Here is a 27,904-nt window from a genome sequence, read left to right as displayed (position 1 = left end):
TCTGTCCTTTGATCTATTCATCTAGCCAGCAGTCTGTCAGTTAATCTTTCGGTCTGTCTTTACTAGATACAAGGTGATGGATCGATTTGTAGAGTGGAGGAACACAACATAAAAATAATATTATGATTCCAAGGTCCTTTATATACTATACATGTTTTTTTATTGACAAAGCAATAAATATAACCACAAGGCACGTGGGACCTCTAGCATTTTAATATTCTGTAAATTGTACATGTAAGTGTAAATCACAAAATGTGACAAGCCAGTGCAGTGTTGCAACTGTTTTTTTTTTATGATACAATTACTGAACTGAAATTGGTTATAAATATTTAATACACAATTAAACTGCTAACAAGGAACAAAATATGGGTGTAGGTGTAGTCAGTAAGTACAAACAAAACTGCAAGTATTTTCTTCTCTTTTACCATTAGCTGGACACATATATAAATGATGCAAATAAGGGGCTAATCTGTATCTGAGCCAGGTCAGCGATGCCGCCTTAGGGTACCACCTCCTCCATAGTGACCTCTCGTAGCTAATGGTCATAATTGGAAATTCTACGGCCACTTTCAGACAATTCCCAGTTCAGTGAGGTTGATTCAATATATTGAAATGAAAACAAAAAGCAAAATTCAGGCCAATATAGCCAATTTGATCAATTCCAACCTATATTTGCTGCTTATCTATTTCACGGATTGGTAAATAAACCATTCTGCAGGGTCCATTTGCACGTTCTACTATATATTATAAAGGCATCAGTCACAGAAAACAAAACAGGATTAGTGCACACCATCCTTATAGTTTAGAAACTATAAAACCATCTAATTTAGTAATAAGGCAGCAGCCATAAACACAATTTAATCTTTTTTTCCCCTTTCTTTACTATTTGCATTATACATAGCAGCAGGTGGGTGGAAATGGTATTTTAATTAAATTTCTCTGCCAGAGAAAAAGGTGTTTTAGAATCAAGGAAACAGTTTGAGAACATTACTGCAATATGTACTAATTAACATCCTATGTAAACAAAACATATTGTGCCATCTAAATTGATATTTAATGTTAATGATACACCCATAGTTGTAGTCAGCCTCATAAAGATTATTACAGAAGATATCTTTCCGTCTACTGTAAAATGTCCCGTATGACTTGGAACCTGACCATTTGTGATCTCTGTATTGCAGGATTGTGTGTGTATACGAAAGGGTGAGATCCTAGGCACCATTTGCTGCATTCCCATGGCAGAGACATGAATGGTGGAGTAGGGTAGAATTGTCAGATCAGTCACACATTCCAGCCATCCTACCCATGCAAGCGTTCCCTTTCTGCATTAACAAAACTCTTCATTTTTCATCAAGATCGGAGGCTCCGCTCACAAGAAAAGGCTAACAAAGGCGTAGCATACTGATCTGTGAGATCTCGTTAGAGACTGTGTGGAAATCCAACACTGGATGTCAGACAGAATGAACTGAAAGAAGATGACAGCAAGGTCAATAAATCATAGGGGGTCATTGAAAGGTGTGGGCCCACTTAGAAAAAATACATGTTAGTCGCAATAATATGAAGGCATTCAGCCATGTAACAGCTTCAGATATATCCTCTGTGCCTTTTGAATTTTAGCCCTGGGAACCCAAGGCAGAGGAACAAATGCAACAGAATATACCGGTACAAAGTATACTACAGGCCTGAAACGGTAGAGTAAGTGCTGAGTCCCTGGACTGGTTTATTATTGAATTTTTAAATAATAATAATATCAAAACAATTTAAAACCATAACAAAAAAATAAAAATAGTATTTTTACACACAATAGTGTAAACATAGAACATAGATTATAACAGCATTGCTTAGTATAGATTAGTATAGAAACCCTGGATTTTGACTCCACCATCTGCCTCTTGAAACCAAACCTATTGATACCAAAAAGTTTCCAAAATGATATATTACTAAAATATGACAGAATTAAAATTGTCAGCACAGAAAAATCTGTATGAAAATGAATGCTTGAGGAAATGGGACAAGGAATAAATGGTACAAACTGTACCTGTAAACATGGGATATTCTGGCAGAATGCTTTAAACGACACACACAGTGCTGGGAATGGGGAACACATTTTCAGCAAACATTGTTGTTATCTGTGGCGAAACCAACCTCGCCACTGTACACTGGAGAAGCCTGGTTGCTTGCCTGCTCCCTTTAGACTATGGCCCTGCAGTTCAAACCTTTATTTTACCTGCAGAAAGGCTTATTCATGCCTTTCTGCCGGGGTGTTCGGTAGATTCAATCTACCGAACAAAGTACCGATCTAAGGACCACCTGGGAACTGGAGTGTGCCATCAATTGACCACCCAGCAGCTGCGGTTAACCGCAGCTTAATTGACGAACGCTGGGTTGCCTTTGTTCGTTGAATGAACACGTGGCGGCGGCCATCTTAAACTCCCGAACAGCGGTGTTTTGCCGTCGAGTGTCTGGAACTAAAATCGGACACTCGACTAGGCAAACACCGCTGAGACCTCCAGACTTCCGTGGATTCGTGCCGCAACTACCGAACAAGCCACCGTTCGGTAGAAAGACTAAGGTTCACATGGGGAGTCTAACGAACACAAGGAAACCCACGGATGGCAAGCCGTTCTGGACTTTTTAATACGTTAAAAGAGACCGACCGCAAGGCCAAACCTCATGGAACTATTTTCGGTCACTTAGCCGGTGCGGTCGGTCAAAACTTTAAACCCCCATAGCTCCCGAACCCCTAGTCTGATCTGGGTGATTTTTGAGTATGTTGCTCACCCAGATCAGGGCTATCAGGATCCCCTATTTAGGAGTGTACTCTATGTATTTGGGGTACATCCAGAAAGTGGGGAAGTAATGTACATGATTAAGGGGATTATGTGTCATGCTGAGGGGAGGAGATGTGTGGGAGATAATTCATGTGTGATTGGTGCATCGGGTAATGACTGTAAATCCCTCCCTTGCATGGGAGAATCCTTTATAAGCCAGTTGTGTTAATAAACGTTTTGTTGCTGCTTAACCCTGAAAGTGAAGTGTCGTCTCATTCTTGGGGGGAATTTGACTGTATGCCAATTGCCAGGAGTGTAAGCTGTTAGGCTGCTTCCAGGGTGTGTGTGTTTCCTGTTCGGGAGTTGGTGAATTCGTGTAGTTTGCAGTTCGGGAGATTGGTGATTGCAGTAGCTGCTGGTCTATCTGGAAGGGGATTATCGCCTAAATGGTTTTTATCCCCTTGTGAGCGAAACGATCCGTTACATTATCGTTGGACACATTTTCAGCCAATACACAATGCTGGGAGTAGAAATGAGCTTTGTAGCTACATGTGTACTTTACAGTCTGCAATAAGTATTTTTCTTACTCTGTAAATGAAAGAAATTACATCAGAAATCACTTCTGGGAGCAGACTGAGCATGTCTGATGTACATTGACATTCGAGACATAATGAGTTAACCTCTGCTGTGGTGAAAGAATGGGTACTGCAGCATGCCTAGGGACTGTCCCATTTCGGCAGGACTGTTCCGATTTTGAGGTGTTGTCCCGCTTTACTTCCCTGGTGTCACGCATCTGGAAACTTTGCAAAGACCCCCATGCTCTTCTGGCAGGTTCTTTTATGCATAGGTAAGAGCACATCATTGAGGTCTATGGAGGATCCCATTAGACCGCAGAATCCTCCATATATAGAACCAATTCCCTGTAGCTGTCACTGGGAACAGCTGGGTGGATTGACACTTCTTGACAGCCCATTATCTAGAAGTATCACGCGTAGGAGAAATAGTGAAACAAAGTAGTCTCACTTTGTCTCAGTATATATTTTGACTGGGTTGGAATTTCAGTGAAATTCCAACACAGTCAGAATGAGTATTCCATAAAAATATTATCATTATGAATTACTTATTTTGCGGGTAAGGGATGGGGTGACAGCGCCGCTTTAAGGGGACATGCCACATTATTAGAGAGACCCAAGCAGCAAGAGCATTTGCACAGTGTGCAAAGTCAGCTTTACCGTAACTAATTTATGGTAAGTCAGCCCATACAAGTTTTGTTCCTTTACATCCCTCCTAAGTTCCCATAATTAATTCCCTCAGCTCAAAGCAAGAGCTTGTAAAAAGTAGTAAAAAAAAAATAATTTAGTTTTTTTAAATCAATCCTATTCCAAGGGCATGGGCCTGGAGCTTTAGATCCATTAGCTCCTATGTTAATGAAGCCCTGAATGAACACACACATATCCAACGCATGTTGGAATGTTTGTGTGAAGAGAGAGAGTACCAGCTCATTGTGGGTACAGCTATATTTACTCCAGAGGCAAGATTATGGCTCTGTTAAGTGTTAGTAGAAAATCCGCAAAATACTTACAATGCACTCGATTGCCAAATCCTGCCACCTCCATCTCAAAAACAGAGCAAATCCGCCCCTATTTAACACCGGATGAGGCAAAGGTGTTGGTCCATGCTGCTGTTTTCTCTTACCTTGACTATTGCAATCCCTTTGTCAGTGGTCTTACGTGTTACCAGCTTCCATCGCTGCAATCTATAATGAATGTGGCAGCGAGGCTCATTTTCCTTTCCGCTCGCAACTCCCACACCTCCCCCCTCTACATTGGCTTCCAGTAAGATTTAAGCCTCAATTCAAGATCCTGATACTTGCTTACTAGTCCATATACAAAATGGTGCTCCCACCTACCTATTCTCCCAAATACACAAGTATGTCCCGTCTAGGCCCCCGCGCTCTTCCGAAGACCTACGCCTATCCTCTGTCCGTACTCCCACCTCTGATACTCGCCTTCAAGACTTCTCCAGGGCTGCACCTTTTCTGTGATACTCCCTTCCCTTCTTCATAGACTTTCACGTAGTCTCAACTCCTTCAAAAAAATCTATGAAAACATACTTCTTCAGGAAAGCGTATCAGTTAAACTGTTAGCAGGTTTTCACCCCCACACCCTGACTCCTCTCCTGCAACGGTTAAAAATAACCGACTAAGCCCTCAGTAAATACTTTTCTAGCAATCTACTTTGATACCCTACTTTTACCCTTTGTGTCACTATACCCCAATCCCTCTAGCATGTAAGCTCATTGAGCAGGGCCCTCAACCCCTCTGTTCCTGTGCGTCCAACTTGTCTTGTTACAATTACTTGTCTGTTAGTCCACGCAATGTACAGCACTACGGAATTTGCTCGCGCTATACAAATAATAATATACAATGCACTGTAATACGTATATGGTTTTCTCCCTATTACAAAAGACATAGAAACAAGAAGGGAATCTGCCACCCAGAAAGGGCACTGAATCCAATACAGTACAGACTCTCAAAAGATAGATCTTCAGATGATATTTCACTACAATTCTCATGATGCCATTCTAGCCTCTAGAATGTTGTATTTCTAAAGAATCTGGGGAACTACATTTTGGGCACCCCTGTAATAAAGTTAACAAATAGATCCTGGCCAATCTAACATTTAAAACAGAATACAATTACAATATATTTTTTTGTATTTGCTCAATGGTAATTAATCATTGAGTGTAAAAAAAATATTTATATGTATGTATTTATATTATTGTTATAATTCCTTCATTGTGCTATTTGCAACTGGTCTAAGTTGAAAGATTCGTGGGTCTCACGTTTGATCCCCTAGTTGCGCGCTGTCAATACTATAGAGCTTACCAAAGCTTGAGAATTTTATTTTTTCAATCACGCTCAATAAATTACAGCATGTGTCCTGCAGTCAGATCATGGCAGCAATGACTTATTATAATTGTGTAATATTGACAGGCATGCAATCAGTGATATATATAGTTAAATCTTTTGGAGAAGGACCACACACGACTGTGATAAGACAGTACAGTATGAATGAATTCAAAGGGAGGAGAACCTCGGGGCAGCTATACTCCCTACACAGAACAGAGGACAGTTTTACTTCAATCCTCTATTTATCCCATACATCAATGTCACCGATGAGAGCCTATTCAGAACTGCTTCTGACTGAGTATGAAGAGAAGGTCAGAGCAGCTAGCACACTCTGAGAAGGGATCTGTTTGATTTTTTTGTAGCCGCAGCATGATTAATAACTCCAGCTATGATCTATCTGGGTTAAAGGATACCTCTGAGCCTGTAAATCATTATAGTAATAATTCTGTCCATAAAAAAAAAAAAAACTGCTCTGCTGGTCAGCTTTGTGCTTTTTTATTGTCTTTTTTAACTTCAACTAAAATGCCTCCTATGGCTTCAAAAGCCCCTGCTAATTTTTTGGACTCTTTGTCAAATATTACTTCCATCAGCAACCATCATCAGAGTTAAAAAAACAAACAAAAAAAAGCAACGATTGAGTTCGATCTGTAAGACTTTATAATATTCACACGTGGATTGAGTAGTAGACTGTAAACTTTGAAAGTTACAATTTATTTTTCCAAACTTTTTTTTAATGGCTTTTAATTATGGCGCTCCAGCTAATATATGGGTGTCCATACGTTTAGAATTTTGGGCACATATCTTCAACCTAAGGTAAGGAAGGTGCTCCTAGAGTGGTTGCTGGTTATCCAACAGGAGAAGCAGATAATCACTTCCCCTGGCACGCACAGAGCTACATTCTTACTCGTTCCAGCATGCAAACATTTTATGCTTACCAAGGACATTGACATATAACAACATAGGGTGACACTATAAAGTAGTAATAAAACAGAAAGCAGGAGCAGGAAGAAAGATCTCGTGCATTTCCTATAAAATTTCAAAGTAAAAATGGTGGTGCAGAGGCTCTATGGTCCAACAGACTGTCAAATAAAAAAAAAAAATCACTGTCCAACTAGAAATGAGAGAAGACTATTTAAATAATTAAAAAAGAATAATCAAATCAAAATAATCAAATCTCCTCGGGGTTATTCACTAGATGGACAAAGTCCTGTGAAAATGACCAAATTCTGACTGCAATGGCAATTCTCATATTACTAAAGCCAACTCATGAACACATTTACAGCAATTGTTCACAAGACAGTGTGGAGAGAGACAGGTATAGGAAGCTGCATCTATCCCTGCTTCTTTCTGACTGAATCCGCAGGGGAGCAACACATGCAGCCAGCAGAGACAGCCTACAGATCAGGTAAGTGAGGCATGGGGGGGAGGGGGAGGCATATGGGGGAGGGGCAGAGATAGCCTACAGATCAGTGAAGTGAGGCATGGGGGGGGGGGGGCAGAGATAGCCTACAGATCAGTGAAGTGAGGCATGGGGGGGGGCAGAGATAGCCTACAGATCAGTGAAGTGTGGCATTGGGGGGGGGGAGGCAGAGGAGAAGGAAGAAGGAAGGAACAAGGAGAAGGAAGGGTCTGCAAGGAGAAGGAAGGGTCAACAAGGAGAAGGAAGGGTCAACAAGGAGAAGGAAGGGTCAACAAGGAGCAGAAAGGGTCAACAAGGAGCAGGAAGGGTCAACAAGGAGAAGGAAGGGTCAACAAGGAGAAGGAAGGGTCAACAAGGAGAAGGAAGGGTCAACAAGGAGAAGGAAGGGTCAACAAGGAGAAGGAAGGGTCAACAAGGAGAAGGAAGGGTCAACAAGGAGCAGAAAGGGTCAACAAGGAGCAGAAAGGGTCAACAAGGAGCAGGAAGGGTCAGCAAGGAGCAGGAAGGGTCAGCAAGGAGCTTGAAGGTAAAGCAGCACAAAGGTAAAGTAGAAGGAGCAGAAAGGGTCAGCAGGGAGCAGTCAATGGTAGCAAGGAGCAGGAATGGACACAAAGGTGAAGTAGGAGAAGGAACAGAAATGAGCAGGAAGGGTCTGCAAAGAGCAGAAAGGGTCTGCAAAGAGCAGAAAGGGAAAGAAGGAGCACAAAAGGTAAAGGAGCAGAAAGAATCAGAAGGAGCACAAAGGTAAAGTAGGAGAAGGAGCAGAAAAGGGTAGCAAGGAGTAGAAAGGGATAGCAAGGAGTAGAAAGGGACAGCAAGGAGCACAAAGGTAAAGGAGCAGAAAGAATCAGAATGAGCACAAAGGTAAAGTAGGAGAAGGAGCAGAAAAGGGTAGCAAGGAGAAGAAAGGGATAGCAAGGAGCACAAAGGTAAAGTATGAGAAGGAGCAGAAAGGGTCCGCAAGGAGCAAAAAGGTATCAGAAAGAGACAGGAGCAGAAGAGGGAGCACGACAAGCAGAAAGTAGCAGAAAGGTAAAGGAGCAGAAGGAGCCAAGGAGACAAGGCAGTATCAGAAGAAAAAGAAGACTGTGTCAAATGAAGGAGAAGAAAATGAGATTGGAGCAGGAAGGACAAGTGAAGTGAAACCTCCACTTTATTCTGGACACCACATCATAAGGCTTTGGTACCTGGGCCTGGCAGGGAAACTTTGGACCTTCTCATCTCCCCAGGTAAAAAAATATCAGTGTTAATGTGTTCACTTTTATTTAATGAGTGTCAGGAAGCACAGAGGGCCGCTGGGGAGGGGTGTCGCTAATTGGCTAGAGCGGTCAGCTGGCACTCTAAGCCAATCAGTAGCTCCCCATTCATAAAAAAGTAAAACATTTTTATGAACCGGGAACTAGCGACTGGCTTAGAGTGTCAACTGACCACTTTAGCCAATCTGTAGCACCCATGCCTGACGTCAATCTGCACTTCCTGACACTCAGCCGAATACCACTGAGTGACCTGGAAATCTGGAGCTGGAGGAAGCCTTTGGGGTTAAACCATTTGAGAGCGGTTTAACCCCTTAAAGGAAAGAGAGCAACCAGGGGCTTCCTGGCATCATATAATTTTCATTTAGATGAAGTTATGGTGACCAGAATGTTCCTTTAATTTGCTTAAAGGAACACTATAGTGTCAGGAATACAAACATGGATACAAACATGTATTCCTGACACCAGTTGTCAAAATGCTATTCACCCTGGCTTTATGTGATAATGACTATGCTCCTCCGCTTCATGACACTGTCAAAAAGGGACCAAGCATGGATGTCATTACAATTATGCCCCCCCCCCCCTGGAAAAATTCCTGCGGACACCCATGCCCACACTATGTCAGCTATTACATTGCAGGATAATATTTCCCAAGCTATGGATTATGAGTAAGAGTGCACCGATTGGCTTGCTCATAAGACAACCAATCAAAGTGCTCTGACAAGCAAGTCCCGAGAGAAGTTAGACTATGAGCATTTACAAAGAGATTTCTCTGCTATGACCAAATGCAGGCCTGAATTGCAAAATTGCAACAATGTCAGGATTTTCCAGTTACTAGGTGTATTATTGCAATGTGGAGCTACTAAAAAAGGGGGACATTAAGATAGAAATATTTTTTTTATAGAAACGTCAGTGCTAATGAATACACATATTGGATCAAAAATCATATTTCTGCATTAGTAACTTTAAATATTCCATGACAGATGGATTGAATTTTATTCAACAAGGACTCACCTGGATAGTGTTTTATAGAATTGTGCACTCAAAAACAAAATGATTTATCCAAACTAATTTGTCTGAAAAAGGCAAATATCAAACAAAAATGTTAGAAAAAAGCCAATGGGGGTCAGTCTCAGTCTGAACCAACCAATCAAAGTGCTCTTACAGGCTAATAACGAGTATTCCCACTCAAGTCTCACGAGAGACGAGACTTGCCTGTCAAATCATGGGAAGGCCTTTATAAAGGTTTGTCCTGACTTGGAAGCACAGTCTGTGCAGTCAATTGCAGGGCTCAATTGGATTTTTTGCGGTATGCTTTTTTTCCTGTTCAGTTTTTTTAAATACATTTTAATAGTGTTTTAGAGTTATTATGGTGTAGCCTTCTTGTGGCTGAAGAAAAGAAGAATTGAGAAGAATGAAGACTACTGAAGGCAAGTGTGAATATTTTTAAATGTATTATATTAATTGCCCTATTATTAGGATGGGGTGGGGGGGGAGGGGGGGTTGTCAGGGTATTTATATTAGCAGACATTTTGTGCTATGATAGAAATTAAAAGTGTATATTCTTTGTCACTCTGAACAGACCAGACTCCATTTTGTTATTTTCAAGTTAACAAAAGACACAAGATTTCTATCCTTTCTGTAAAACTAACCACTTTGCCAGAGCTAAAGGAATGCTTAGTATATACAAACCGGTTGATAAGAAATGAGTCTAACAGAGAAGGGGGATGGAATACTCTTCTTATTGTTAGCTTCACACAAGAAAGCCAGACACCAGTGACCAGATAAGACTTAGTAATTAATTTTACTTTCTAAATTTCACAAGATTCCCATTGTAGTGAAAGGTGAGACTAAGTTTACGAACTGTCATATTAGAAATTATAGCAGAATTTGGAGACACATAGTGTGAATAAAACCCAAAGAAACCCCTTTGAACTGACGAGTAAACTTAAAGTATATTAACCATAAAGATAAGGTAAATGATGTCAAAATAGGACACCAGGAAAAGTTAACTCTTTCCTGGATAGGTATGTTTAGTGGGACGAGACTGCCCTCTATAGACCAAATACTTAAATTGTTATCTGGAAGGTAACCACACCTCCAGTGTCCCTATTGGTCTATCACCTAGTGAATTTTTCCATTAAAAGTTAAGACAAAGGGAAGAGAGAGGAATGCAGAGAAAGCAAAGGGTATGCAAAGGAGGCAGTCAGGACCGCAGGCTAAGAAAGAAAAGCAGAGTCAGAGCAAGAAATCCAAACAAGTTCCTGAGACTACCTACTAATCTGATGAAAATATCTACTCAACTGGTAAATATACTGGTTTCATTTAATTAATCTAAATTAATTAAAATTTTCTAATAGCATGATATATGACTGGATAAATCACGATCAGATTTCGATATTTAGAAATCTTAGTTACTAAATATATAATTATGACATCCCAATCTGCAGATGGGAAATGATTAATTATGTATTAATGTGACATATCACATGTTCGCATATCGTGATATTTATGCAGGTGTATTGATTTGCTCTAAGATAAGATAAAATATCTGTTAAGGCAAGTTAAGATTCTGCTTATAGAACATAGTAGATTACTCTTATTTGATGGTTCCAGGAAATGACTAATGAGCTGGTTTAAATGTTATTTTATTTAAAATTACATGAGAATAGGTCTTAATTACTTAGGAGGTCTAGCCAGCATTGAAAGGGTTATTCTAACTGTCAGCTAAAGTTTTATGGCCTTAAGCTGCAGCTCTGTGTCTGTGTGTAAGTTTCACTTTCGTTTCTCTGTGAAAGACAGTCATAAATCTTGTCTTAGCCATTGGAAGATGTTTTTACATTACCATATTGTATTGCATACTATGTTATATTGAATTTTCATTGATTATTGTCACGCATGTTACTTATTATTATTTAAATTGTCACAATAAATTGTATCTATTTTATAATTTTATTATATAAATTGTGATTTTATTTATATGGAATACATTTCACTTACACGATAACGATCTTTGGGATCTGAGAATTGAAATAGTGGGCAATTCTCAACTGTTTACTATTATTATCCCATAAATATCCCCACAGGTTATATAAAAAATGTTTTATTGTGGGGTTGGCTACAACCCTAGCCAACCTGAGAGGGAGAAGGTGGACAATGGCATGCTCAACGCCCCTTAATGCCATTAATATCTTGCTCACCTAAAGCCTCTGGGTAGGGACTGGACAGTAGTAGTCCCCCCACCTGCACACTTGAGTTGGGCCTGGGGGCAGACAATGGCATGTCCCTAAATTACTATATATTAATTGCCCCACTCGTCACCCCCTACAGTCAAATGGTACAGAGTAGACGCATTGTCAGTGAACTCCAAAACTTGGGACCTCAATTGGACCACATGGTCCAAAGCTCCAGAGATTTACTGAGACTACTTTCAAAATCTAAAACCAGAGCCAATGGTTTTGATAGAAATACACGGCTTACAAAAAAAGACTGCTATTTGTAAGTACCTTTTCACCTTTCACCACTGACATTAAAAACATTATCTGATCAAATTGGCATATTCTAAAATTGGATAGGGACATAGTCTATCTTTTCAAAGAACCCACTAAGTTTGGCAACAAACAAGCACGTAATATAAGAGATATTATTGTGAAAGCAGATACTTTGCTACACAGCCCAAGCAGAGGTTTATGTCAATACCAGTTAATGGCACCTTACCAGGTCATCTTGCAGACACTGCAATGGAGTAATTAAAGGTGACGCATCTACCCATCCACTCACAGGACAAAATAATTCCCTCAAAGGTTTTTTCACCTGTCAGACTGAGTTTGTTGTATATTTATTAAACAGCCCCGTGGGTTGAGTTATGTGGGTTTATCTATCAAAGCTCTTAAAGACAGAGTCTCACAACAAAAGACGGCTTTTAGAAATCCAAATTCAGAAACAAATGTGTCCCACCACTTCCATGAAATGAGGCATGATACCTTGCAACTCAGGTAACATGTCCTAGAAAGTGTACCATCAATGAAAAGAGGTGGTAATAGGGAAAATACTCTTCTGCAGAAGGAGGCTAGATGGATGTGCTTGTTGGACACCATGTCAAATGATGGGCTTCACAAGAAGCTTGAGTGGCATTGGTTTCTTTAACTGGTACACCATCATCTTTTTTTTTTTAGATACCTTTTAGGATACCCCCTGCATTTATTTAGTATATCACGTACACTTTGTAAATACTTTAGACTTTTTTTTCTTTCAAATTTTTTTTGGGCACTACCACTTTTCCCTTCTCTATATGTACTGCTCCCTATTCTCTGGGCAGTTCCCTCTCTTTAGGCTGGCCTCTGTATGCCATTACTTTGTTCTCATTACATAGCACATTTGCCCCTGTCCCAATTCTACTACCATTCTTTACTACATTAGGATTTGTTTTGCCCTTAGTAGTGGCTTTTTTCCCCTCTAAGCCACAGTTCATACAGATGATGGCACACTCTGGACACTTGGTAGGTAACTATTATTAGGATTGTGGAAACAGGGTTGTGTTCACCATGGGTGTTTCGCATGTGGTGGGGTCTATAAGTGGGTAAGTGCACTTCTATTATTTGAGGGTATTGTTGTGCTTGAGAAAGGGCTACTGCCTGAGACATCTGTGAATCTTTGCTTTTGCAGCATTTATCAAATGTTTGGGTGTCTTTTCCACCAGTTCAGTAACCCTCTGCTCTTGGTATATTTTTCTACATATTGGATCGTCATTCTTAAATGGGTTAGACGATGGCATGTCCACCCATTATTATATATTAATAGCACCCGCCCATCGTCAATAGGCAAGCCCCCCTTGTTTTTTGTTTTTCATAGTACCCCCACCAGTGGCCTGTCCACCCCTCATTACTGAATTCTAAAGCAGCTCTGCTACCTTCTGGTGCCTTTGCATAATTTGCAAAGACCCCTGATGGTGACTTTGCTGCTTGGTGTCCAGTGGCCACGAAGTGCAGGGGATGGTTCTTTTTACTTATATAAAGCTGTCACTTGCAGCCGCCTCTATCTTCCTCCGTTAGATCTTCTTCGGTTTCTACTGCTTCATCTGCCAGGAGCAATCATCAGTGCTGTACTCTCTTGCATGAGCAAGAGTACAACATGGAGGATCCCGTGGCAGCCTCAGGAGATATTGACTCGCGATAAGCATAAGTCTAGTGTTTATATTAGTAGGAAGGGCTCAACAGCTCCAACATTTTGCACACCTTCTCTTAAACAAGTAGGATGGGTGTACATTTACAAAGAAACTACTATAGTTTGGGGTAATGAAAAGGAAATGTATAAATCAAAAGGGAAGTTGATATGTTCTACTGTATTAGGATATGGCAAAATGGTAACTGTGGCCCATATAATTTTGTTATTGCCAAAACAATTTAATAACTTATTTATTCTTATTTATCTTAGTATCATTAATTTTTATTTATCACAACATATGTATTCACAGATGTATTCACATGCTGTGGAGCTCTATTATACACTCAGAGACACCAAAAATATGAAGCTCCTAGAAAAGAGAGTCAGAGGGATTTGGGCCCAAAATAGGAACTGTCCCTCCTAAATAGGGACACTTAGGAGGTATGAAACAATAAAATACAGGGATAAACGTAAAACAGAAAAAAATATGCAAAATAATGCCTGCCCCTTTTACATAGTTACATAGCTGAAAAGAGACTTGCGTCCATCAAGTTCAGCCTTCCTCACATTTGTTTTTTTGCTGTTGATCCAAAAGAAGGCAAACAAACCCAGTTTGAAGCACAATTTTGCAACAAGCTAGGAAAAAAATTCCTTCTTGACCCCAGAATGCCAGTCAGATTTAGCCTTGGATCAAGCAGCTATTACCCTACATTGAAAGATTATATCCTTGAATATTCTGTTTTTGCAAGTATGCATCTAGTAGCTGTTTGAACATCTGTATGGACTCTGATAAAACCACTTCTTCAGGCAGAGAATTCCACATCCTTATTGTTCTTACAGTAAAAAAACCTTTCCTTTGCCTTAGACGAAATCTTTTGGACATCATTCTGCTACCCCATAAGCAAATTTATATCAATGATTATGATTCTTCTGTATAAGCTAACTCATTTCACAAAAGGAGTGGAACCAGATATGAGAAAACTTTTTTAAGAATCTATTTACATATTAACAACAGTGTTACAAAAAGTACATATTCATTTCTCTGTTCTGCTTTCTTACATTCCATATTGTTTAAGTAACAGGGCCCCTTTAACAAAAACAGCAGAATAAAACAATTTTCCCCTAGATTAATATAACATTCAGTTTGCCAACAATGATAAAAAGGATTTGTAGAAATCAGACCAATATTATTACTAAGTATAAGCATTTATTCATTAAACACCAGCAAATTCCAGAGTGGCTACATACATGAAAAGGAAGGAATGTTAACAAATCTTAGTTTAACAGAGAAATGTATTCACTAAACAGCGAAATTGAGTGAATTACAAACCAAATTGCAAAATTTAGTCTAGAAGTGATAAGCTGTGACTAGGGGGGGAATTTTTAAACTTTTAAATTTTTAAAATCTATTTTAATTCACTACAATTCGCTGCTTACTGAACAAATCTCAGCGAAGAATAATGACAAACTATGAGTTGAGAGCTTGATATGTCTGCCAGACTCATGCTATATGTTTTACCCATCACAGGTTTAAGGATGCCCTGAGTGAAACTAATCACAGACTGTATTGTTACTAAATGAAATTACATTTCTGAACACTTCAAGCACCATAACTACAGCCCATTGTAGTTGTTTAGTGTTCCAGGAGTACCTTGGCACACTCCCATTGTAATTTCTGATTTAAATTGCTTTGACAACTTACCTGGGTCCCCTGGATATCTATGCCACATTTGTCTTCTCCTGCCAAATGTCTACAATGAGTTAGGTAGATCCAATACAAGACAACTTTCTTTGGAGGACAGCTGGCACTTAACCAAAGACTTGCTTAGCTCTGTGGAGCTAATAGGATAGTTCTGCAAGGAGGGACCCAGGTATCTTGTAAAACTGTTCTAAAACTGTCGTAGTTATGGTGGTTGGAGTGCTTCTTTAACATGGAACATATATGAACAAGTAACTGTAATACATAACTGAAAAGCTCAGTGATAGTAAATAAGATGATACACACCAAAATATCCAGACATGCTGCTTTTAGTAGAGTGATCTGATCTGCAATTGTCAAACTGGTGAATCCAGGTAATCGCTTAGCAAATTCCACTATTTTAATAATGCACTTTGTAGCAAGTTCGCTAAATTTGTCCCATAGCCCAAGGTCAAGTCTGACGCGGTGATCTGCGCTGGAATTCTGGGGGAGAAAAAGAGAACACATATTAAATGTATGTTTCTCTACCGTTTATGGTATTTTTTTTTTTTTACCTGTGCATTATTATTCTTAAATAGTATAAAATAAACAATTGCAAACCACCAATAATTAAATGATTAATGCAAACACAAATTATATATAAAAATGAAATACAATCTGGGTGCTCAAGTAAAATTGATGGTGTTAAAATTCGCTTCACACTCTGGTGCAATTCTCCAAAAATACCAGCAAATAGTAATATAACAAAGATAGTGAGTGGAGCAAAGAGAAACACCAATAGAAAGATAATGAGCAAATAAAAATAAAATATATGGAATACAACCTTACAGAAAAGTATATGGTAATTCCTCCAAGGAGTATTGTGTCATGTAAGGGAAAAGAGAAAGTATATGCAGTGATAGTGCAGATGGTAAGTAACTGCAGATTATTCACATATAATCAATATGTTCAATATAGCTTATATAGCCTTTAAATACTCCAGAAATGATTTGCTTCACGTAAAAATGACAGATTTAATATCTGCCACATGCAGAGGAAAAAACCAAATACATAGACCAGTCACATCTGCCACATAAAACAGTCCACTGAGGACTGTTTTATGTATTGATATAATTTGTTATTTTGTATATTTGATTTTATTCATCAATTAAACAGTTTTTTGGGAGCTGTTTGGTGAGGCTGGATCATTGCAACATCCTAGCAACCGGGGCACCCTGCAGTCATTATTGAAGGAGGATTTCTATTTCAACCCCCCTTTTACATAGTGGGGAGGCACCTCTAACATGCTTTAACCCCTTAAGGACACATGACATGTGTGACATGTCATGATTCCCTTTTATTCCAGAAGTTTGGTCCTTAAGGGGTTAAATGCTTGGAATTTGTGAGTGTAATGTTATACCTTGTATTATATTTGGTTTCAGACAATATTGCACTACGTTTTTTTGTTCTTTATCTTAGGCACTTCAGCGATATCCCAAAATCCCTATCTTCCTATATACCATTATTATTCTTAGTATGGATTTCTTTTATTATAGCCATTTTATTTTGGTGGAGTTACTTTTTTTTGGTGGAGTTTCTCTTTATATACAGGTTGGCACGTTAAGCTATGTAATGTGATACGTTTTGTGTAAAGTTTTGAAAAAAAAAAAGTTTTTGAATTAACTTCCTGTCATGTGACTATGACATCACAGAACCGTTATTCTCAATTGGTCTACCTATATAAGCAGCCAGTGGCGTACATACCAGGGTCGCAGGGGTCGCGGCTGCGACCGGGCCCGGCCCACCAGGGGGCCCGGCCGCCCCTGCGACCCTGTATGTAGCCACTGGGCCAGCCTCTTCTCCTGGGGGGCCCAGGAGCCGGCCACCTCCGGGCCCCCCTCGGCTGGCCCTGCTTACAACCGGCGGGCAGTCAGGCTGGACGGTGCGCGAGGGAGCACTCTCCCCTGAGTGCTTCCTCTTCAGCTCCCTCGCGCACCGCACTGATACCGGAGCCGGAAGATGACGTCATCTTCCGGCGCCGGTATCATTACGCGGCGCGCGAGGGAGCTGAAGAGGAAGCACTCAGGGAAGAGTGCTCCCTCGCGCACCGGCCAGCCTGACTGCCCGCCGGGTGACCGCCCCCCCAGGAGCCCAGCAGCACCACTGGACCCCAGGGAATCCCCTCAGCACTCCAAAAGGTAAGGAGGCTGGGGGGATTAAATAAAAAAAAAAAACATGTGTAAGTGTGTGTGAGTGTTAGTGTGTGTGTGAGTGTTAGTGTGTGTGTGAGTGTGAGTGTGAGTGTGAGTGTGAGTGTGAGTGTGAGTGTGAGTGTTAGTGTGAGTGTGAGTGTTAGTGTGTGTGTGAGTGTTAGTGTGTGTGTGAGTGTTAGTGTGTGTGTGAATGTTAGTGTGTGTGTGAGGGTTAGTGTGTGTGTGAGGGTTAGTGTGTGTGTGAGGGTTAGTGTGTGTGTGAGTGTTAGTGTGTGTGTGAGTGTTAGTGTGTGTGTGAGTGTTAGTGTGTGTGTGAGTGTTAGTGTGTGTGTGAGTGTTAGTGTGTGTGTGTGTTAGTGTGAGTGTGTTAGTGTGAGTGTTGGTGTTTGTGTTAGAGTGTGTGTGTCTGCTAGTGAGTGTCAGTGAGTGTGTTACTGTGTGTCTGTTACTGAGTGTGTTTGTGTGTGTGTGTGTTAGTGAGTCTGTTTGATGTCTGTTAGTGAGTGTGTGTTTGTCAGTGAAAGTGTATGTTTTGTGAGTGTGTATGTATGTCTGCCGCTGAGTGTGTCTCTGTCAGTAAATGTGTGTGTCTGTTAGCTAGTGTGTATGCATTTGTTCGTGAGAGTGTGTGTCTTCAGCACTTACCTTTCTCCAGCGCCGGACTCCCATGGCGCTGGGGATCTCTCCGCCTTTCAGCTCCGAATGCGCATGCACGTCAAGAGCCGCGCACGCATTCAAACCGCCCATAGGAAAGCATTACTCAATGCTTACCAATGGACGTTCAGTGTCTTAAAATGGCGGAAGCGCCTCTAGCGGCTGTCAGTGAGACAGCCACTAGAGGCTGGATTAACCCTCAGTGAAACATAACAGTTTCTCTGAAACTGCTATGCTTTCAGCTGCAGGGTTAAAACTAGAGGGACCTGACACCCAGACCACTTCATTGAGCTGATGTGATCTGGGTGTCTGTAGTGGTCCTTTAAGTGTGTGTGCATCTGCATGCACTGGCGTAAATACCACGGTCGCAGCCCTGCAACCCCTGCGACCAGGTGCCCGCCGCCATGTGTTGCTGCCCTGGCCCGCGCAGAGTAAGCGCGAAGGGGGGGGGGCCCACGGATCAATTTTCGCACCGGGGCCCCATGGGTCATGTGTACGCCACTGTAAGCAGCCTAGGTCCTATCTCTCCGTAATACATTTTTGATAAAGATATATAGTGATGAAACGCATTACGTGTTTTATATATTACTATTTTTATTAGTTTTATAAATAAAGTACTTTTTATTGGATCTCTACACCCTGCTGCTGCTTGATTCCTGCTTTATATATCCTTGGTGGGGATATATACCACCTACGCTTTCAGATTTGAGCAAACCGGTATTTGCTCTACCTCATGAGGACCTGCACGGCACACAAATCCTAGAGTGGGGATTATACCCATTCAAGCTGTACTATAGGAGCCAATACAAGAGGCTCCTTAACATGTGAGCGCAATACTTTATATTTTTATTGATTTCAACACTACATTTAATATACTACACTGTATTATTTTCTCTGCTCTATCTTACATGTCCAACGAATATATCTACTACCAGAACGACTGCTTGCTGTATCACTATTACACCATATCCTTAGGCGGGGATTATTCTGCCCAAGCGCTTACGTTGGAGCTGAATTGAAGCTCCAGAAAAGTGTAAGTGTACATCTTGCTGATTACATCTCTCCAATGAATACAAAAATATACTAAATTTTATGCTCTTTTCTTTTTGTCTCTTCTTTTTTTTGTATATACATCTGATGAATTATAAAGACGCCATACCAACCTCTCTGCTATAGTTTTGTTATAAGGCCATGCCTTGAGATTTGCATACTTTTCAATGTTTTTATAAACATTATTGAAAAAATTTGTACCACTGCATATGTTAATTAACCCTTTAAGACCGGAGGGCGTACAATTACGTCCTTTTTAAGCGTCTCTAAACGCCGCCGGGCGTAATTGTACACACTCCGTTTTTTTTTACTTACCTGGTCGCCGGTGATCCCATGCCGGCGATCGAGGTTGGGGGAACTCCCAGGGAGCCCCCGCAGCACGTCCGCCCTCTTCAGCCCCCCCGGGCCATGTGAGTGAGGTCCTTGCGAGGACCTCACAATCACATGGCCGGTATAGCTGGCTGCTGCATTGCCAGCAGGGGGATTAACTGTAATTACAGTTAGTCCCCCTGCTGGCTGAAATCAAATTAAAAAAAAAGTTAAATCAGTGTAAAAAAAAAAAAAAAATTATATACTTAGATCATACATACATATATATATATAAATATATATATATATATATATATAATATATATATATACATATATACATACACACACATACACTGTCTAGGTGTATTTTACTATTAATATATATATATATATATATATAACTATCAAATTACACGTATACTGATACTGATTAAATATATATATAATTATTGTTATATATATATTTATATACAACATAAAAAATATGTAAATACGTAAAAAAAATTACATTAAAAAAAGAATTAAAAAATATATAGATGTGTGTTATTTCGTTCTAACTGTATTGTGATAATATATATATATATATATTTATATCAAAATACACGTAGAACAAAATAATATATATATCTATATACATAAATATATACCTATATATCACTATATATATACCTATATATAAATAAAAATATAAAAAAAATTATATATATATATATATGCACACATATGTATATATATACACATATATTAATTCTACACTTATATTTATGTAATATTTTTACATAATTAGGTATCCTAATTAATTACAATTAGCGGGACCGCCTGACAACCCATGCCGAAAATATAGGGAATTTAATTTGCTAGCACTATATTTACCCCTATAACTTTCCAAGACACCATAAAACCTGTACATGGGGGGGTACTGTTTTACTCGGGAGACTTCGCTGAACACAAATATTAGTGTTTCAAAACAGTAAAATGTATTACAACGATAATATCGCCAGTAAAAGTGACGTTTTTTGCATTTTTCAAGCACAAACAGCACTTACACGGACGATATTATTGCTGCAATACTTTTTACTGTTTTAAAACACAAATATTAGTGTTCAGCGAAGTCTCCCAAGTACAACAGTACCCCTCATGTACAGGTTTTATGGTGTTTTCAAAAGTTACAGCGTCAAATATAAGGCTTGTGTTTTTTTCACATTAAAATTCGCCAGATTGCTTACGTTGCCTTTGTGACCCTATGGTAGCCCAAGAATGAAAATGACCCCTATGATGGCATACCATTTGTAATAGTAGACAACCCAAGGTATTGCAAATGGGGTATGTCCAGTCTTTTTTAGTAGCCACTTAGTCACAAACACTTGCCAAAATTGGCGTTTTTTGCATTTTTCACACACAAACAAATACTAACGCTAACTTTGGCCAGTGTTTGTTTAATTCCTGGGCTACTATACAGTCTCAAAGGCAACGTAACCAATCTGGAGAATTTCAATTTCAAATGTAATGTGCTATATTTGACCCTGTAACTTCCCAAAACACCATAAAACCTGTACATAGGTACTGTTTTACACGTGAGACTTTGCTGAATACAAAATATGTGTATTTTATTGCAGTAAAAGCAAACAGTATTATGACATTGGCAGTTAAAATGTCATGTAGAACTAACAAAATAACAACATTTCTTATTTTCTCCCATTTTTTTCATATTAAATTATGTTTCATAGCTAAATATTTGATATTAAATGAAAGCACTGTTTCCCCTGAATAAAATGATATATAATAAGGGGGGGTGCATTCAATATGAAAGAGGTGAATTACGGTTGGACAGACATATAGCGCAAATGCCAGGTTTTGTTTACGTTTTGTTTTGTTCACAACTTGTACATTTGGCTCAGTCCTTAAGGGGTTAACAAATCAGAAATTAAAAGCAAGAAACAGACCGTCTGTCGAAGATAATAAAAAAGTAAATCTAATCAGCTGATGGACAAGTTGATCACTATGGTCCTCTCGACTACAGCCTCTTATAATAAAGCATTGACACCTAGGAGTAATACAAGTATCAGTGATCTCCCTGTCTGGCAGAGATGTGTCAGTAAGAGACCGAACGGCTATTTGATTCTTCTGCTCAAAGAAGGATGTCCTTTCCCTTTCTTTTTCATTCTATTTTGTATCACTTGTATAGTTTATGTATCCCCCATTTTATGTGAATAGGGTTTCTAAAAAGAAATTAGTAAAATACAGTTGTCAAGTCCATATTCTTTACTTGCGATGATATGCCTTTGTATTGGACTAGTTACCTAACTGATAACTAATGAATAAAAAAAAAAAAAAAAACAACCAAGACCCTAATTACCGATCCTACTCTCCTCTATTGAAGTAATTTATTCATAAGAGCAGACAGTTGAGTTTACTGCACTGTTTTGTTTTTGTATCAGTTTGAAAAACGTTCAAATACTGATTGTAAAAAGCAAACAGAAAAGTGCAGGTCCATTTTTTGTGGATTTGCTAATCTTAGGGTATAAATCATTTTATGTATGCTGTTGATAATGTCACATAATGTTTATATACATGGTGTTTGCTGGATGACTCATTTGTCAATTGTAAAATTAGCTCAGTGACCCATTCTTCAATTGTAATAAAATATATAACAAAGTACAATTCAATCATTAGACCTTAAATCACCTACTTTGCACTGCAGAAGGCAATGTAGTTATCATAACTAATTTATTGCAGGCAGTTTCACGAGGTTTGAATAATATGGTGTGTATGTTCCAATCATTAGGGATCCAATGTAAAGCATTGGGACTCAATTTGGGTCCCCAACCCAGGGTTTAAAGGAAGACTCTAACATGTATTTATAACACTTGAGTGTCTTCTATTCTTCTCTATTAATGTAATTATCCCCTTTAACATAAATAAGATTTACTTACCTTTAGTCCCCTCCCCACAGCCGCTGCTCCTCCCTTGGCTGAGATCATCATTACATCAAGTCTCTGTGCTTCAAAGATTGCGGGACCTCTACAGGAAGTCCCGCTAGTGGCAGCCTGCAGGCAATTAAAAAGACACTATAGGCACCAGAACCAATACAGTTTAATGTAGTGGTTCTGGGCAGTAGAGACAGTCTCTACCAAGCTGCCTTTTTTGAAATAGATAGTTTTCTGGGTCTGCATGGATATCCAGAATGCTCTCAATAGAAATGTACTAACCCAATGCATCACTATGAGGATAAGCTGATAGCTGAAGTGTGACGATTTATCGTACTTGCGCACTAGCCCTATTGGGGTAAAGAGTAAAACTATAGTGATAGGAATACATGTTTGTATAGGGTTCCGTTAAGCTGTAGTGGATCTTGTGCTTATAGCATCCCTTTAAGCAACACTGGTCTGTGTGGAACTTATGCGTCAAACGTAGAGCTCCTAAGCAAACGTTCTGGTGATGGCGCTCCTACCATAACACCATCCAACCATCCAAGAGGAGCTCAGAATGCCACACTGTTTCTTAGCATAACTAGATATCACCACATCTTAGTACCTCTTAAGTAACCATATTTTTGGCAACCCCTGACATCACAACCAGAGTTTACAGTTGTGATCCAGAAAATTAATTTAGCCTGTTTACAAAGGATGGCATGTTTGAGCTTATGGCTGCGCAAACAAATTTGTATTTCAGCCAATAGCTCACTACCAATCCCAATTCTCACTACAGCAGGAAGAATATGTGGCACAACACTGAAATTAGGAGGTTTATGGCGCTTGATATAGTAATGAGCATTTTGAAAGCTCCATCCTAGCTACAACTCTTTTTCCGAGGATTACGAAGAGGAATAGGTATGAACAGCTTCTCTATTTCCTCAATTTCAGTGATAATACCCAGTGCCCCCCCCACCCTTCCCAGAAAGTATGACCGTCTACACAAAATTAGACTCCTAATTGATCACTTGTCAAAAAAAAAAAAAATGTTTAAAGAAAATGAAACCCCTGATTAAAATATCTCCATAGACGAATCCCTTTTGAAGTATGAAGGGAACGCTGCTTTTGAAGCAGCACGTTCCATCAAAGCGGGTTCACTATTGGATCCAATTTTATGAGTTGTGCAAATAAAACACTGCGTAAACCTAGGCATTTCACATTTATGCAGGAAAGATGGTCAGCTAGATCCACCAGGCTGCCCTGATTCTGTGGAGGCAAACATCAAAATTGTATGGGATCTCCTCCTCCCATTAATGAATAAAGGCTAGGTAATTTTTATATTAGCGTAGATTTATTTAAAAATGTATTTTATTTTGATACCCTGTGGCACAGTAAGTTAGAACCATAAAGGTTTCCCTCAGAAGCTGACTGCTGGCAAAAACGCAGGGGCACAACAACTGCTTTGAGCCAAGATAATGTGCTAGACAGGTACAAGCACAGAAAGGATGTGTGCACGTTGTCCATACTTCATGATGAGAGCACAGTGCCAGTGTCAGTCCACAGAAGCAATGCACAAATTGAGTCGAAAAAGTGCATTGTTGAATACAACAAGCATATGGGGGGAGTAAATTTAGCTGACCAGTGAATTCAGTCAAATTTGGTTAACCGAAAATCAAAGACCTGGTATAAAGTGTTTTAAAAAGTTAAAGTATTAATTCAGAACACTCTGTGTGTGACTCTTTATGTTATTCTGGATTCCTGATCTCTGCTTGTCCTGATTACTCTCTGTCTGCTGCCTGTACAGACTTATTGGCTTGTTTTACCAAATACTTTAATTTCTGGATCACCTGACCTTGGCCTGTCCCTGTTTATGTTACGCTCAGCCATTATAAAGTGTATATACCAACAACTCAAAATACCACATTTGGAATACCCTGGGTTGCCTACTTTTAAAAATGATATGTGATCATAGGAGTCATTTTCTTTTCTGAGCTGCCATACTGTTTCAAAGATGACACAAACTCAGACAGCCACATTGTCAAATTTCCAGGCTGAAAATGGCATCTAATATATTTAACCCATTGACTTCCCCCCACAAAACTGAAAAACTGGTGTCTGGGGGGGGACGGGACTGTTAGTGAGACAATGCTAAGAAAAATATTGAGGCTTTATTACAGTAACAGACATCAAGATTATGGAATGTCCTGTGAAAATGCAAATTATGTGTAAAAAATCTCAAATAAAAGTATAACTACTAAATGGGGTCTGAATTTGTGGTGGCTAGACAAAACATCTCAAAATATGCAATTTTGGAATACTCTGGGTTGCCTACTTTTGCAAATGGTATGCCATAATAGTGGAAAAGTTATTATCCGGGCTCACATACTCTTTCAAAGGTGACATAGGCCTAGAAAAATATATATTTTTTATATTTAATTAAATTATGTTCTATCTTAATGTGAAATGAACACAATGATATATAACAAGTGTGGGTGAACTTAATATGAAAGAGGTAAATTATGGTTCAACAGACATATAGCTCGAGTTCTAGGTTTCGTTTTGGTTCAGAACATGGACAGTTGCCTCCGTCCTTAACGAGGTTAAAGCTCTTAGTACTTAATACTGCTAACTGTATATGTATTTGTAATCTGAGCAGCACAATGTATAGACTCAATTATATTCTCTTTAATATAATGACACTAAGTCTAGCTAGGCTTGGCAGGGGAACTTTAAAGTTATCGAGGCATTGAGGACTGAAAATAACCCACTAATGAGAACCTGACAAAAGATTGAACTGAAAATTATCAATGTTTCTATACATACTCTGCTGTTGCCTTTCTTTCTTATCATTTTGGAAAACAACATAAATTTACCTATTACATTCGTGAAGTACACAGTTTTTTCCGCAATAATACCCGCAGATTCGGTAGAAAAATAGAGTGTTGTTAATTCTCATCATCCTCAAAACTCAAATCTAAATATGTATTCATAATATTATTTAGTATTTTTTGTTTAACCAATTACCATTTGTATGTCTTTCTTTGGCTGTGTATACAGTGGTAAAATATAATATCACACTGTAATCAAAGTCTTAATAACAGATAAGAAAGCCTCATTAAGCCGACACATAAAAAGCATCCTTTGCCAACAAAACGGTATAAAAAAAAAAGTATATATATAACAAAATCCGGAGCCAGGCACTCCTCCTTGTAAGAAAACTCTCAAATATAAATAAGCCTAGGTGCAATCCCGCGTTATATATATGAAAAAGCAATAAAGGGAGCACACTAGGTCTTGATTGTAGTGCAAAATTATTTACTGCATTCCCAATGAATACATAGCTGTGGTTTAAGCAAAAAAAATCAACGTTTCGACCCTGCTGGGTCTTTATCAAGATCAACAAAACGGTATAAAAAAAAGTATATATATATATATATATATATATATACATATATATACATATATATATATATATATATATATATCTGAAAGTGTATATACATCTTTAATTTTAGTAGTTTGTGTCTCTCCAGCAGAAATTGTGAGCTCAAGTCAGTTTTGTACTTTCTTTGTTAGGGAATTGCTTTATCTTTGTGATACTTGAGGCCTTTATTGTATGGACAGATTGTTCAGCTCCTGCCATAATATTTTAAATGTATATAGGTCCAGACTTTGACAAGGGAATTCCAAAAGACGGAATTTTGTCCTTCAGAGCCATCTTTTACAATTCTTCTTGTATGTTTAGGACAGGTGCCTGTTTACATAATTGACTTTGTGCTCGGCTTCAGTTCACAAGTCGATGCCCTGACATTCTCCTCTAGAACCTTCTGATATACTACAGAATTAATGTTTGTATTAGGACCAGACATTGTCCACGGAACAAATCAATACCATTGAACTCACAGCAATATACATAATTGTTGGGTTGATGTTCTTCTGTTTGAACTGGTTTGTTCTTTTCCTCCCAAACATAACAGTTCTCGCTGATATAACATTCTATCTTTGGTTTGACTCTCTGGAAAATATTGTCCAGAAGCCCGGTTCTTCAGCTTGAGACATCATAATGAGGAGCTTGATCAATGTCAATTCAACTTGGCCAAAAGGGTTGTGGTGATTTGGCATGAATCCTGATATGTCTCATGCCCGCATCCCCTCACTTCACAATATGGACACACAATGTGACTCACGTCATACAAATATTTGGATAGATAATGGGGAAGTTTCAGGTGAACTGCTTGAAAATAGTTTGAAAAACCCATAAAGCCTTACAGTACCATAACCATTTGAATAAGTTGCAGTGGTTATGGCACTGGAGGAGCCCTTTTAAATTTAAATATATTATAGCTACTCTTCCTCAGATCTCCCATCAGCAAGTAAACAGGCACTCTCACATCATGTGTCTGGGTGATTAACAATTACAGACATTAGACTTATTAACATTACTAATTAAGATTGCCATGGCATGAGGTATAAAGAGAGCTATGTACAGTTCTATCAGGTCCTCGTCATGTCAACTTCACTGCAAGAAACATGTTTAGGAACAAGATCACTAACAATTATTCCTCGACATTGAAAATAAACCTGTCATTTTCATCATATAAACTCTATCCAGAGTACCTGATAAAATCAAAGCTTTTGTGATGAGAGCGCTAAGGTTAAGGGCTCTTCTAGTCATGAGATTTATCGAGACAATGCGCTGGCTGCCTAAAAACGCTTAATATCGTCCAAGGGTAGGCGCTTAATCGTCGACACCAAGCCCTTTAAGACATTCCTCCCAGTTAGCAAACCAGTACATTCTGCAGATTTATTTTATTTCATCCTGAAAGACCTGGGAAAAATGCAGCCCATCAAGAGGAAATGAGATCAAGGAAAGGAAGGGAAGGCAAAGAAAAATCAAGATGTGCAGTCATTCGGGCTGTAATTAAATTTAATAGCCAGTTTATCCAGTCCATAGACATACAGCATGGTGAAGAGATACACAATGCAAAGCCTAGAGCAGGAAATCATTCAGCAATAGTTTATCCATCTAGAAAAAAGGATATTGCATGAAATCAGCAAGTGTGAAGAATATATTCATCAGTATTATAGGAGATTATTTTATCATGCGATTGAGTTTGACACGTATTCTATTACACATAATGCATGCTATTCCACACAAAATGTAAATGAACAAAACAGCGAATAAAATAAAAAAGGGAAAAATGTAATGAGCAAAGAAGCTGTTCTGTAGCAATCTTCAGTTTTAATAACTGTCCTATTTTCAATATAATAATAATTAAAAAATATCAAATGTCTAATATACACTTACATTTTTTACTAAAGCAAACAGTGTGTAAGCACAAAGGGAATAATTAAAACATGACCGTAATAAAAGGACAGCTATCAAGGTGGTACTGCGGGTACTTCACCCTTGTTAACAAGCTGTGCTTTCACCATCTGCCTGTGCATGCCAACGTTAGCATTGGTGGCAGCACGTCACCGTATGCACACACATAGATGTAGAAATTGTCCCCATGTCATTTCACAAGCCTTAATGCCCAGATGGTTTATAAGGATTCTGTTTAAATC

The 27,904-nt window shown here is 39.0% G+C and overlaps 1 protein-coding gene across 4 annotated transcripts in view; it reads right to left on the bottom strand.

Annotated features, from left to right (window-relative positions):
- RARB (retinoic acid receptor beta) overlaps window positions 1-27,904 on the bottom strand; it is an 895,445-nt gene that overhangs the window by 65,859 nt on the left and 801,682 nt on the right. For all 4 annotated transcript variants that reach the window (XM_063452189.1, XM_063452190.1, XM_063452192.1 and 1 more), the window contains one exon: window positions 15,524-15,700. In XM_063452189.1, coding sequence (XP_063308259.1) covers window positions 15,524-15,700 — 177 coding nt within the window. The remainder of the gene's footprint in view (window positions 1-15,523; window positions 15,701-27,904) is intronic.

The sequence above is a fragment of the Pelobates fuscus genome, chromosome 4 (assembly GCF_036172605.1).
Source record: "Pelobates fuscus isolate aPelFus1 chromosome 4, aPelFus1.pri, whole genome shotgun sequence".
In the NCBI taxonomy this organism is placed as follows: domain Eukaryota; kingdom Metazoa; phylum Chordata; class Amphibia; order Anura; family Pelobatidae; genus Pelobates; species Pelobates fuscus.
This window is presented reverse-complemented; position numbering and strand designations above follow the sequence as displayed.